The sequence below is a fragment of the Myotis nattereri genome (genome assembly GCF_964212035.1).
Source record: "Myotis nattereri genome assembly, chromosome: 1".
Classification (NCBI taxonomy): domain Eukaryota; kingdom Metazoa; phylum Chordata; class Mammalia; order Chiroptera; family Vespertilionidae; genus Myotis; species Myotis nattereri.
In genome coordinates, this window is record NC_138075.1 from 45,336,290 (window position 1) to 45,351,275 (window position 14,986).

The 14,986-nt window shown below is 51.2% G+C and overlaps 1 protein-coding gene across 2 annotated transcripts in view; it reads right to left on the reverse strand.

The window, feature by feature from the left end:
• Positions 1 to 14,986, reverse strand: part of SMAD6 (SMAD family member 6) — a 79,044-nt gene that overhangs the window by 50,646 nt on the left and 13,412 nt on the right. For both annotated transcript variants that reach the window (XM_081089337.1, XM_081089336.1), the window contains one exon: positions 14,773 to 14,850. In XM_081089337.1, the coding sequence (XP_080945463.1) occupies positions 14,773 to 14,850 (78 nt within the window). The remainder of the gene's footprint in view (positions 1 to 14,772; positions 14,851 to 14,986) is intronic.

Below are 14,986 nucleotides of genomic sequence, written 5' to 3' on the forward strand. Positions count from 1 at the left end.
GGGTGATTAACAGAACCTACCTTATTGGGACTGAATGGGCTTAAGGAATAAGAAACACAGTGTCCGCTACATGTTTTGCTCTCAAATTTTAGCCATTATGATTACTTCTTTTACTGCTATTGACATTATTACTGTGAAAGCGCCTGGACTGAGTTGCAGGTTCCAATCAATCCATGTCTTCCTGCACAGGGTGGGCAATGCCAGGCACCAGGGACAGCAGTTTCCCTGAGGGGCAGAGGCGGGCCCAGGCCCTGAGGAGTCTGGCTGGGGACAGCGAATAAACTCAAGGAGGTTAACGCACTGCAAGGGAGTGGTAGAGAGATGAAAAGTACTGACAGTTCAGAAAAGAGAGAAGCCACTGTGGACTGTGCAATTCCTGACAGCTTCCTGGAAAAGGCAGGCTTTAATGAGCTCCAAAGGACAAATCGGGTATAATTAAACCAAAGGAGAGGAGCTACCAGGAAGGCAGGGCATCAGAAAATCCCTCTACCCCTAACTCCTCCCCACCCATCCCTGGCGAAAGGCAGTAGGCAGCCCGCATGCAGCCTCAGCATTTCCTCCCAAGGAACAGCCCAGGGCCAAGGGAAGGGCTAGGCATGACAGCACGAAGTCAGGCACCATGCGTCAGCCAGGCACCCACATGTGTCCCCACATCTGGACAGGAGGCTCCAGCAGAGGGCTGGCCTGGGATGCTGGGCTTTCACTTTCCCCCTTTTTTTCCCATGGACCTGAATTTGGGTTTGTCTGGGGAGTGTTTTCTTAAGCCCAAGTGTTTTTCCTGCAGCCCCGGCCGCCCCCTCCCTGCCCCTCCTGGCCTCGTCTGGAGTGCCAGTCCAGTGAACCGCTGCCTGGCTGGGCCGCCGGCCGCCTTTGATGCGCACCCCTCCCCAGACTTCAATGTCGCTGTGTGCACGGCCCCTTTAATAAGTTATTTCCGTGGAAAACCCTGGTAACTCCGTTGTGAATCAAGCCTATAAACACCTCAAACCCATCAAAGCACCCAAGAAAGGAAGGGGGTGGGCAAGCGAAGAAAATCTCTTACAGTAACTCACACACTGCTCCCTCACAAGGGCCTAGGCAGCTTGTTGTCAGAGGTGCCCCCTGGGGCTGAGCCAGCCCGCTGAAAAAATGGCATGCCACCCCAAAGTCCAGGGATCCAAAGCCCCAGAAGACAATGCCTGTCTGTGTGTCCTGGGGATGATGCAAGAGGAGAGTCCCGACCCAGCACCCAGCAAGATGTACACCCAGAGAAGCAAACCCGACCGCTGCTCCCGGGCCCAGGAATGTAATGTTTTGGCTACGGGTGAAAGGCCCGGTTTATTGGAAACACGCTTCTTTTCTAATGTTTGGTTTCCTTTCACTCTTTTCTCCTTTTTGTTTTTCCCAGAGTGCACTGCCCAGGGCCTTCAAAAAGGATATGGAGCTCAAACCCTGCCTCAGGGTGAAGGACGGAGGCAGCCCAGGACCAGAATTCCTCAGAGTGGCGCACTGGGCACCACCTCCACGTGGGCAGACTCTGGACACTGAGCGTGGAAACCCCAGGTCTAGATGAGCTCTGCCACTTGGGAGCTGTGGGGCCAAGGACAGGCACTGCCCCTTCTCAAGGTCTCGGTAAAATGGGTGGAATGAACCAAAGCGCCCCTAGAAGTGTTCCTGGCTGAACACTGTGGCCTTGGACAACGGTCCAGCGTGGAATAAAGCTGCCCACATGATTAATGGGGAGCCCAGAGGTCCCAGTCCCAAGAGAAGTGAGTCCTTATGTCCACGGACAGGCCTGCCCAGGAATATGTACTGTAACATCATGGACAGGCGCCAGAAAATGGAAACCTCCCAAGTGCCCTGTAGTAGTGAAAGGCATACGTTAGAGTAGGAGAACCGTGGTCTGCGCCCAGAGAATATTATCCAGCCACGAATGAGCGACCACAGGTGTCCCAACCATACAGGTGGGCTTTGCAAACATACAGAAGGGCCCAGAGGATTGGTGTTGCCAGAGGTGGGGTGGGGAATGGTGTGTGTGAGGTGGTCAAAAGGTACAAATTCCCCATTACAAGGTAAGTAAGTTCTGGGGATACAATCGACAGCACAGTGACTACAGCTCACGCGGATGTATGGTGTATACGGAAGTTGTTAAGAGTAGATCCTAAGAGTTCTTATCACAAGAAAATAAATTGTAACTCTGGGGAGTGATGGCAGTTAACTTACTATTGTAATCATTTTGTAATATATAAAAATATCAAATCATGATGTTGTACACCTGAAATGAATACAATGTATGTCAATTATATCACAAATAAAAGAAAAAAAGTAATAAAAAATAAGAACACAGTGTGTACTTCCATTTGTACCAGGTTTAAAACCAGGAAAATTCATGTATGGTGTTCCAGGTCAGAATAGAGCTTACTAATAGTTGCCCAAGGGGGGTTGGGAGTGACTGGAAGGGAACCTGAGAGGGGGCTTCTGGCACAGTGTTCTGTTTCTTGATCTGGGCAGTAGTTACACAAATACATTTGGTTTGAAAACATTGTTCACTTGTGCTGTTTGTGCTTTCTGCATATTGTACATCAAGCATGTCAAACTCAAAGGCTAACACGGGCCAAATAAACAAGGTTTAAGTGTATGTGGGCCGCAAAAATACAAAAGCTTCAATTTTCATAGAAACATGGGTTTATTTCCATAGAGACATGCTGAAAACAAAGAGCTGAAATGAGTAATCGTTAACATAAAATAATAAAACATTTTAATAAAAATTAATATTTTTTCTTGAACATGAACTTACCAGACACTGAATAACTGCACAAATTAGTAAGTGTAATGCAAATAAACCTATTTTTCTTGTTCTCTGAAAGCGAAATATTTCGTATTGCGCACACCAAACAAGTCAGTCCAAGACTAACGACGTGGCAATCAGCTGCTAAAATAGTCACTGCTTGTATTAGTGGAGAGAAATGGTGCGCCTGCGTGTAAGGCGTATAAGGGAAATGAATGCAATACGTTTATAGTAATCAGTCATTAGCGAACGTTGTAGTTCATTATTAATAAGTATAACAGGACATTGTAAAAATTAACTTAGGAAATTTTTATTAAAACGTTTCTTACATGCTGTTATATTGTCTGGGCCACAAAAATATTTGTTGTGGGCCGCCTGCAGTCCACAAGTTTGACATGCTTGTTGTGCATCAATAAAAAGTTTACATTAAGCAAACAGAACTCTACACTCCTGGGTCATGCAAACCTATTTCCTAAGGCTGCAGTCAATCTACCTATCAATCAAAAGGACTTCTGGGGCATGTAGCTGTGGCCCACCACAGAGGAAAGTCCCGCCCTTCCTGGGTAGCCTTCATGGCCCTCCCTCTAGGCCTCCCTTCTTACAGCCCTGCCAGGATCACTCCCCTCCCTAGAACAACCACTTCACATCACCTTGCCTTTGCCCAGGAGTTCCCTGGACCTGGGGTGCCCTGCCCTCTCAGCCTAGTGAAACCCTCTCCTCCTTCAGTTCTAGCTCTGCTCCCAGCCCACACTATTCACTCTGGAAACAGCATTCACCTGCCTCTCTCTAGGGTTACATTAGATTCCAAGGCATCTTCTCCTTCATGCCATTCTCTTCCTCATGCTAACACTTGGTTACCAATTCACTTAACTACCATCGACTGAAAACTGGGTGTGTGCCAGGCACTGTGCTATCGACGGTACTTGTGGGATCTCCAAAGCGTCCGAGAGGTGTTGCCCAGCCCACTTGCCAGAAGTGGAGTGAAGTGAGGCTGCAAAAGGGAGGCTGTGTGATTTAGACCACAGATCCGTCTGGCCCCAAAGCCTGGGCTTTTCACCCCTGACGTCTTGAGTCCCCAGCATCCCCGACATCTATACCCTTTACTACACACCTTACTACTCCAAGGTCTAGAAGCAGGTCTGGGCAGAGCTGAGTGGCTCATTTAATTCTTAGTAAAGCTACTGTGACCCAAGGGAGGTGTCAGGATAACAAGGAGGGCATAAGAGCTCAGGTGGGGCTGGCCAAGCTTCCTAGAGCAACCACAGAGAACCCGCCTTCCTGCAAAGACAAAAACCACATCTCCACGCGCTCACTTTCCGCTGAGTGTCTTTGAGCAATCATTTTTACCACCCTCCAGACTGAGCTTTCTCACCTGAAACCTGCAAGTACAACACCGGGTTGTAGCAAGAATCCAACATGTCGGGACCTGGTGACCCTCAGAGGGACAGTCCGACGTGACCTCACTGGTGCACTCATACCGCTAAACCCCAGGACACATACCACAGCTCAAGGGACCAGAGCCGGGCAGCTCACAAACAAAGCAGGCTGCTCTAAGATGCCATGTGTGCCCGTCCCCAGAAATGACAAAGTACAGGCTGGGGCCCAGATATAGAAAAGGCTCCTGCCTTCAGGGGAAGATGGCTGGATGCTCTAGGTCAGCGATGGCGAACCTATGACACGCGTGTCAGAGGTGACACGCGAACTCATTTCTTTGGTTGATTTTTCTTTGTTAAATGGCATTTAAATATAGAAAATAAATATCAAAAATATAAGTCTTTGTTTTACTATGGTTGCAAAGATCAAAAAATGTCTATATGTGACACGGCACCAGAGTTAAGTTAGGGTTTTTCAAAATGCTGACACGCCGAGCTCAAAAGGTTCGCCATCACTGCTCTAGGTCCATTCAGACCTGTGTTTTCAGCCCTGGCTGCATTTTAGAATCACTTGGGGAAATTTTTAAAATCCTGAAGCCCAGTCTTCCCCAACCACTCCTGGAATGAGGTCTCCACTATTTAAAAAGTCTTCACGGGACTCTGCAAAGAGGGCTGAGAATAAATGAGAGAATAAATGCCTGGCCCACTTACAGACGGAGAAGCTGAGTGGAAACAATTGGAGATCACCAAAAAGACGTGAGACGGAGCCAGGACTGGGACCTGGGTCTCCTGGCCCCCAGGTGTGTCACTCCCTGAGACTTCGAGGAAGCCCCTGGGGTTCTCTCCAGCCTTTGCTCTGTGAGGAAGGGGGCTGGCAGCTAAGACACAGCTGAGCAGCCAGGTAGGAGGAGTCTGCGTCCGTGTCCCTCGCACCTGGGGCCCTCTCTACCCTCCTCAGCTCCTCTCTCGGGTCAAATAGCAGCAGAGGCTCTGGAGGCAGGGCTCCTCCACCCTGAAAAATCAGGGTCTCCTTGAGCCTGAGACAGACAACGTGAGCTGAGAGTCAAGGGGTGTGGAGAAGCCACGGCCGCTCTGAATCACAAACACAATCCCAACACCCACTGCACACCAGACCCTGAGCTGGGCGCCACGTGGGGAAGACCCTGGCCCTGCCCTGAGTCAAGCATCCCCAGCCCCATTCCCAACATCTGCCCTCGGAGAGCAACCTGGAGTCCTTGTTTTGGCAACAGTGTCCCTCTTCTCCTGCGACCCTGCAGGCAGGCCTGGGAGGGACCTAAAATCTAAGGCCCAGAGCTGACACGTGGTTGGCAGGAAACCACACAGTCACTGAGTAGAAGGCTGGGCCCCAGCATGGAGGATGAGAAAGGTAGGCTCTCAGAGTCTGACATGAAGCAGTGGACGGGCGGGCTGAGGAGGCGAGTAAAGACAGGCAGAAGGGGAGACAGTCAGGGACTTCCTGGGGCGCGCACACCCTGATGGCCGATGCGGACAGCCTGCCTACAAAGGTGCCTGCTGGATGCCCATTTCACCCCATGCAGCCCAAAAGGCTGGAACCGGAGTGTGCACCAGAACAGCTGTACCCTGCCTCCATCCCTCTCCCAACATACCCCACTGGTCACATCTGGCTAGCAAAGCCCCTCCCCTGAGCTGCTTCCCAGGACTGCTGAGGAGCCACACAGCCCCCAGCCCAGGCCAGCCCGGCCCAGCCCACCCCAATCCCTCCTGATTTCAGGCCATGCGACTGTGTGGCAGAGCCCACCTCTCCACCTGCTCCCAGCTCTGCCCAGTGCTGGCACAACCCTGGGCACTCAGGGAGATTGAGATGGCTTCCAGGCTCCTATCTCTGAGCTATCCTCTCCTTTTAAGTATCTCTGCAGTGATTCACTTACAGTCTGAGATGGTGGCTTGGATGTCTGCTCCAGACCTGAGACCTATTCCACCCCAGGGTGAGGTTAGCATCCGTCCCTCAGGCCAGGGCAGCCCCTGCTTTTCAGAAGTGCCAGGCCCCAAGGCCCGCCTCACTCTGGCTGGGGGTGCCGGGCCCTGACTTGGGGGTGTGTGGGGAAAGGCCTGTGGACACCAGGAATTCTTTCCACAAGGGCAACTGGAAAAGCCATGCATCTCTGCTTCCCTTGGCGGCCAAGGACCACGGAGGGAGAATGTTTAATATAAAAACATCTGACCAAGTACCTTCGGGATACATTTTTTGCATCAAAGAAGAAGCTCTTGGCAACAGCCGCTCTACTCCGACAAGGAAACTTTCAAGTGCAGCTCCCGATTGTTACAGACGCCCGGGAAAGCGTGCCAGCAGGGACAGGAGGAGGGCGAGCCATGGGGCCTGGCAGACAGATGGTTGTGATTAGGCTGGATGCAACCAAGTGCATTTACTGGAATTTCAGGTCTCCGGAGAAAACCTGCCGGTTCCCTCCGTGATGCAGGCCGCCCAAAGTGTAGGGGCCATCTGCCTCCAACTCAGAGTCGAGCAGCCCTGGACAGGAACAGGACTCCTCTCAGAAGCCCACCCACCCACCATCTCACAAGTGATTCATTTATTCATCCAGCAACCATCCTATGAGCAGAGCTGCTCTGGGGCCCAGTGACAACTGTACACACTGAATCTGGAGTAACCAGGGACACAGAAGCCCCCAAGGAGCCAGAACTGTGTGAGTCCTACATCTTGCAGGAGACATAGAAGGCACCATGCCAGACACTAGGGAACCCAACAGGGGCCAGACTAACTAGGTTCTAATCCTAGTTCTACCGATTTCTAGCTGGGTGACCTTGGGCAAGTTATTTAACTTCTCTGGGCCTCAATTACTTCTCCTTTAACATGGCCAATAAAAGTGGTTACTTCAGCTCTGGCTGGTGTGGCTCAGTTGGTTGGGCATCATCTTGGGCACCAAGGTGTTGTTGGTTCGATTCTCAGCCTGGGTTGTTGGCTCCATCCCTGGCAAAGGGCATGCAGGAGGCAGCCAATGGTGTGTCACTCGCACATCGATGTTTCTCTCTCTCTCTCTAAAAATCAATTTTAAAAAAATCTAAAAAAAAAAAAAAAAAAGTAACTAATTCATAAGAGCTGTGTGGAGGATTCCATGAATGAATGTGTGTACGGCACGCACTTAGAGAGTATCTAGCACAGAGCTGTGTTAGTTATGATTCTTTAATATGTGCTATGATCTTTCTGTCTTTACCTTTGTATGTTCTCTCTCTCTGGATCTCTCTCAGCAACCATCCTATGAGCAGGATCCTTTGTCCCAGGCAAAGTCATTTACTTATTCCACAGTGACCTCTGTCTAGGGAGTAGGCCCTGTGCTGGATGCCAGACAAGGTCCAAGGCCCTTCAGGACCAAGTACATCCCAAAGTCCCCTTGACCCCAGTGACCAGTCCCTCTCATCCAGCCCATTCCAATAAATTCAAGATACCCTCTCTGGATTCATCTTTTCCTGTTCTCCCATCTCACACATATTAACCTTCTAGCCACAAACAAACAAAGAACACACGGTGGTACTGCACACCTCCCTGCTTCTGCATAAGCTGTTCCTTCTATCTGACAGGCTGCCTATGCCCTGCTGTCTTCTTGCCATTCCCACCCCAACACAGTCCCCTGCTCTAATTTCTGTGCTGGTGCTAAACCATGCCCACAGTTCCACAGCCTTTAACACACTCACTCACGATTCTTTGCTTGCTGTCTACTTCCCCTTCTAGACCATCAGCTCCTCAAGCGAAAGGTCCAGGCGTTTTTCACTTTGTATTACCTGATACCGGCATACAGTAGGTCCTTAATAAATGTTCAATACATGGACCTGTCACCCCAAAGCCTATAGTCAGGAAACATACCAGCCCTGGGGTCCTTTGTCAGAGATCCCAGAGGATGTAAAAGCTGGTGATCTCTGGCAAGTCCGTCTCCCTCTCTGGGCCTTGGATTCTTCATCAGTCCAGGGTACCCCCACTCCATTCCCAAGCTTTAGTGTTTTAGAAAAGGGGGAGAGGGAAATCCAGGCCACCAATCCCCTCCCTCCATATGGTCTTGTCCCAGACATTAGTTTTGCTTTGGGACAATGATGACAAGCTAAGATGCTGTAGGCCAGAAGCCTCAGTTCTCCACACAACCCCTCAGGGCTCAGGACCTGGTACCCTCTGCCTTGAACACATGAGCATCAAGGAGCCCCTGAGATCAGTGACCCAGTGGCCCCATGCACACCTGAGCAAACTTGAGATTAGCGAGTGAGGAGCTTACCTGAGATCACAGCAGGGGAAAAGGCAAAGCCAGGCCTGGAACCCACTCTGGCTTTGTGGTAAACCCCGTATGCTTCATGGCCAACCAGGCTGCCCAGAACCCTTCCACCACTACCTGTTCCTCCCAGAACTGCTGAAGCCACCTTTGTCACTCCTACCCTTCACCCCTCACCACCTCTATTCCAACTTTACACAACCGGCCCAGGAAGAATGGGTCCCTTTATGAAATATCCAGGAGGTTTTAAGGAGGGAAGAAGGCTCTTTTTTCCTTTGGTTGGTCAACGCTAAAAAAACGCAAGGCAGAGGCTTGATGCAAGTTCCAAATGCTGCTGATTTAGGCTCCTTCTCCCCCACCTCCGCCCCAAGAGGAGGCAAGGAGTCTGAGGCCATTTCTGAATCGGAAGCGGCAAGCTGGTCCTGGCCCAGGAGCTCAGGGTCCATCCTCAAACCTGTCCACCAGCCCTAGACGACTGGAGCCTGACTTGGGAGGTAAAGAAAGCGGGTATGGGCCATATCCAAAGGGCAGCTCTTAACCCAGGGGGACTGATCTAGGTTCTTATCTGATTGTGTCAGGACACCGGATGGGCCAAACTCCAGGCAAAACATCCCTCTTGCCCTTCAAAACCAAACGAAACCCTCTTTTTAGCTAAAACATTACCCCCTGCCCACTCACTGGACATGCAGCGGCCCTAGGCCACAGGCAAGGAGCACTCTCACGTGTCAGGACTGAGTATGGTCATGCACAGCAATGCTGTCCAGGGTGTGATCAGTCTGTAGAAATTCACCGAGCTGGACACTTACCTGTGCACTCCGGGTATTACAGTTTTTAACAGATACTGCCCAGGCCCTGGCCTCCCCTTGCCTTGTCTCCCACCAACACCTGGTGCTTTGCTTTGCAATCCGTCTGACATCCTTTGGCTTCTCAACATCAGGCTTGCTTTCACGCCTCCAGGCCTTCGCACGTGCTATTTCTTGGACCTGGAACATCTCCCACACCCAAACCCTGTCTCTTTGGTAGGCTCCTATTCATCCCATAAAAACCAACTTGGATGTCATCTCTTGCAGGGAGTCTTCCTGGTCTACCTCCCCACCACACCCAGTCGATCACTAATCCCTTCTTCTGGACCATTTGTTACACTACTTCTCATTACTATTGTTTGTCTTTACCTGTCTCTGAGTACCTTGAGGGCAGAGAGGATACAATTTTTATCTCTGTGCCCCCAGACTTAAACACAGGGCCTGGCTGCCCCAAAGTCCTACAATAGGAAAAGGCACAGCTGGGACTTGAACCCAGGGCCTTCTGGTGCACAGTCCATGCTCTTCGGTCCACCTTGCTATAGAGCAGTGGTTCTCAACCTGTGGGTCGCGACCCCTTTGGCGGTCAAACGACCCTTTTACAGGGGTCGCTTAAGACCATCCTGCATATCAGATATTTACATTACGATTCATAACAGTAGCAACATTACAGTTATGAAGTAGCAACGAAAATAATTTTATGGTTGGGTCATACCATGAGGAACTGTATTTAAAGGGCCAGGAGGTTGAGAACTACTGCTCTAGAGGCTCAGCACACACTGACTGAACTGAACTGAACACTTTGGAGAGCTAAGAGCTCAAGGGTCTGCTAGATGAGGGCATCCGAGGAGAGCAGGCTGGGGCCGTAGCATCGGGAAGCAGCAGGAGACAATACTGCATCAACACTCCTCTCCCAGCTCCTGTAGGCACTAAAGATGAACATCAGATAGCATCGACCCCAAAAGGTACCTGTTTAGGGACCACTGGGAGGAGAGGTGGCAGGTGGGTGGGCAGCACGGAGTCACCTAGGTTGTAAACTGGCTCTGCTTGCTTATGCTTGCTGTGTGGCCCTCAGCCACTCTCCTCACCTCGCCTCACCTCTGTTCCCAAACTCTGTCAATCTACACAGTGTAAGAATCCTAGAGAAGGATCTGTGCCCTCAAGGAACTTGCAGTCTGAGTGGTGGAGAAAATCCAGCTGCGACCCCACTCTCCATGTGTTCCTGCATAGCTCCCTTCCTTCCCCAGGCCTTCTCTTTAAAATGAGGGTTTGCCCTTGCTGGTGCAGCTCTAAAGAAACCAGCATGCTGCAAGGACTGAGATACCGGTACACACATCCTAGGTCAGCAAAAGGGACAGCCCAGTCCGCATGACAGGCAGCTTACAACATGGCTGGCACACAATGGGTGCTTAATAAAGCCCTGGAACTGTTACCCAATAGGCACTAGAACAGGATACCAGCGATAAGTCACTGGATCCTGAAGAAGCCTGCACCACCACCATGGAGTCAGGCAGGTCTAGCTTCTAAAGCAGCCCCACTACGCAGCCTCTCATTAAAGGACCCATAACTCAGCACCCAGCAGCCAGCCTGGCCTAGCTGCTCCTTGTCTCACAGAGCACAAAGCTCCTTGTGTTCTGCTCATTCTGTTCTTCTAGCCTAGAGCACTGAAGAGCTGAGAGAACCTGCCTTCTTCCCTCAGCCCTCCTCAGAATGGCCATTCCCACATGGCCCTTCATCCTGTAATTCTTTGAATTACGGCGTATTCTGCCTTTAAATTGCTCAGAATGAGGGTTGCCTACCAGCCACTTACACCTTAGTATGAATTTAACTAGCTAATCTTGCTTTTCCTCCCGGAACTAAACTGAAATCAAGGAAATAGGAAAGGGGTGGAGATTTTACAGAGAGGAAGATGGCTGGAGGAGACAGACCTTTAGGGGGAAAGCGCCCCAGGCCCTGAGTTAGGCAAAGAACCCAGAGTGTCAAGGCTCTCCGATTTAAATTTGGGGGTGATATAGATAGGAGATGAGAATATTGTGCCAACCATTCAGCAGAGAGCTGAAACAAGACAGTCTCCGGTCTGCCACCCCTGCCCTGCCCACCCCCCGCTGATGAGTTCCTGCCTGCCTGGCTGTGACTGAGCCTCAAAATTCCCACCATTCCTTCTAAAGTGGCCTCAACAACAGGACAGGAAAGTGAAGCAGGGACCTTGGACTGGATAAAAATAGACAGCCCCAACCCAGGCGCTGGATTGTCATTGTGCAAGACAAACAAGGGCAGCTCTGTCGTGGGGCTGCAAACACCCCACCCCGGCAGCACACCCATCCCAAGGCACTGAGAAGGGGCAAGCTCTCACGACAAAGGGAGACAGAGTGGGCTGGGCAGCTTAGGGGCGGAGGCAGTGCTCTGGGTGGTCTGCAAGGTTTGCCTGGTGGTGACATTGAAGAGCACAGAGACCGGGCCTCCAGCCAGCTCCTCACCCCATCCTTGGTACTAAAATTGGGACTGGCTGCCCGCAGGCTCCTCTGATCACCTATATGGCCCCCCAGGGTGTGTCTCCCAGTAGGGGATGGGGACCCTTGCTGTAGAATGCTAGGCAGGGCCCTCAGGATGGGAGAGCGGGGCAGTCACTGCTCAGGCTCCCATCCCACAATTACCACTTACTAATTTGTGAATTTGGGCAGCTGGCCCAATAATGAGCCTCAGTTTCCTCACCTATAAAATAGGGAGAATCGCATCTGAGTCTCAGGGTTGTGAGAGAGTCAAGGAGATGAAGAATGACCAGCACTTAGCAAAGTGCTAAGTAGTGAGTGTCAATACATGTCAACAGTTGTCACCAACAGCAGTAATATCTGTCCTTGAATATCAGACACCTTGTCCCTGGCCCTGGCCCCAGCCCAACACATTCTGCCCCTCACCTTTCTCACCTCGCCTCCCACCCTGCCCTTGGGCACAACCCTGCATTCCATCTTTGCAGGATGACTCCAGCCTTCACCATCCAGAGACCAACACAGCTCTGGGCCTTTTCCCAACCTGAGCCTGTGCTTCAGTGTGACAGCCACCAAGCCCCAAGTCTGTGACCTCCCTGGAGGCAGGGCAGTGCCAGTCCATTAGTCCTCAGACCCTCACAGCACAAGTAAACTGGAAAGCTGAACGGTGAAGTGAAACCTGGGAGGGGCGATGACCACAATGGGGAAAGCCACTGGCCTACTGGGACCACTGGAACTCAGACAAAAGCCCACCAGACCCCCTTCAATCATTCCCCCATCAGATACCCCAAACTTCCTCCCCAGTTCCGTCACCCCTTTAGAATTACAAAGCCACTGGATGCCAAATTTTCTCATGAGAACCATAAAGTTCTGGCCCACGGGAGAGAGCAGCAGGGGCCTGCTCAGTGGCCAGGACCAAAAACTGCTCTGGAATAACTAACAGGGACCCACTGGACCCCAAAGGCAGCCAAACACAATGGCCCAGGGTCTCCAAAGATCCCCCAGCCTCCAAAGGGCGCTCTCTCCTGGGAACCAGATGGGGAGGGGCCTCGAGCAGATGCTATGGAGTCTGCTCCTTCCTGCTGAGCCGGCTACACACCAGGCCCACTCTGGGAAGACAGAGACCAAGAGACGATGACTGTCCGGCCGCACTGGTTCAGTGGTGGAGCACTGACCTATGAACCAAGAGATCACAGTTTGATTCCAGGTCACAACTCAGGCCAGGGTTGCCGGCCTGATCCCCAGTAGGGGGCCTGCATGAGGGGGCCTGCAGGAGGCAGCCGATTAATGAATCTTATTGATGTTTCTCTCTCTCTCTCTCTCTCTCCCTCTCCCTTCCTCTCTGAAATCAAACATAAATATCTATTTTAAAGAAGAGTCTATGACTCTGAATACACCGTGAACTGTAAGCCATTTCCACACACTGGAGTTTCCACCGTTAATGACAGAGGGTAGGGGGATGTCAGAAAATTACCTATCCATCCAACCAATGCTACTGTGATCCACTAAATTACACCCACTCTCAAGATTGTCCGGGACACAGACACATGCAGTCAGACATACTTTTAATCCTCTTCTTCAGAATTATATGTAGCTTTCATCCCCACAGTCACAGAGGAAAAAGGATGGATTTATCTCTCCCCCCTCCTCTACTCCCTAACATCCAAAATGTTCACTCCTTGTGTTCATCTGGTTAGGAAAAGGCAGCATAACCAAATAGGGCCAAAAGGCAGAGAAGAAAACAAAGTGACCCAATTAGAGGGACCACCAGAAACCAAAAGGCAAGTAATATCCAGAAGACCTAGACCCCAGTACCAACGGTGTCCTGAGTCTCCAAATGTGACCCTCCACAAGTCACTTCCTGCTCCAGCTTCTAGTTTCTTTATCCTTGAAACTGATGTAGTCTTACGGTCTCCCATGGTTGTGACGGAACAGAGAATGGATGGGGAAGGGTCTGCAAATGGTAAGTAGCCAGGCAGGCCAGCTTCATGAAGAGTCATGGGGAGAATGAGGCAAGAATGACAGACAGAACTGTGTGTCAATTCAGTTTATCGGGGTACATTCAGCCCTTGCAGAAAAGTAGGGGGTGGGGGGACAAGGCAGAACAGTGGTTAGGAGCACAGTGACAAATGGTTCTGCTATTAGGTGCCCCTGGCCCAGTCCCTTTACTGCTATTCTGAGAGGATACAGATAAAGGGCCCAAGTACAGGCCATGCCCCAAAGTAAACACTGAATAGCTCTGGTCACTGTGGTAGCTATTATGACTTGGGCGTGGGTAGAGGAAAGACCGCTCAGATGCAGACAGAAGCCCTCAAGCCCTCAAGCTCCAGCCTGGGGGGCTGTCACCTCATGGAGCATAGGGCCAGGCCACAAGGCCCAGCTGTCCCAAAAGGTCCCACAGACATCCGGCACCCAAGTCCCTCCTGGCCCTCTATGCCCCCAAGTCACCACCAACCTCTTACTTCTTATGGAAAGCTTGACTCAGATATCCTTGGAATGTCCCTATGGCCAACTCTTAATTGCAAGGGGTGGGAGCTCCAAACCAGTGTTCTCTCTGCAAAGGAGCCCCGCCTCCACCGCTCAAGGAAAGACAGGGAAACCACTGGCCTCTGGCAAACTCCCTCCTTACCAGACCCTCCTGAAAGCTTGTTCCACCCACTCCATTTCCCCCCCTTCTGACCCTTCACATAGCTCCTTCCCCGGAGTGGGGATGGAAGGAGAAACCCATGTAGAGAAATGTATACAAACACATCCATTTGCTGCCTCCCAACAGCTGGGAGAACAGGATCCCTTGCTAAAATGAGAGATGAAGAGCTGTACTGGGCTTTACTCACTTCCACAAGACAAGGTAGAGACAATCGGTTAAAACGTGGATCGACAGACATTTTAGGTTACCATCTTTAGGTCTCATTCTTAACCCCAAGAACACCAGTGATGAAGAGATGGGCAGTCTTCCCATCTAAGGGCTGGGAGGAAAGCGGGAAAGAAAAGGAGTGGGAATATCAAAAGGGCCTCCATCCAGCACCACTCCCACCTGTCCCCCTCTGCGAAGTTCAACGCAACAGCAGCGTGCAAAGAAAAAAAAATGCCAACCTGAGAATTCACCCGGAGCAGTGATGAGGGAGTTGGTGGCCTCCGTTTCAGTGTAAGACAATGTGGAGTCAGAGAGATCTACGGGAGGAAGGAGAAAGAAAACTGAGTTGGCTGTGGGATGTGCCTCCCGTCCCGGCTTTCTCGTGCATCTGTGTGCACGTGTGTGCACGCAAGTGCTTGCAAAGGGCAGGGTGTCCCTCCCAACGGATGCCAC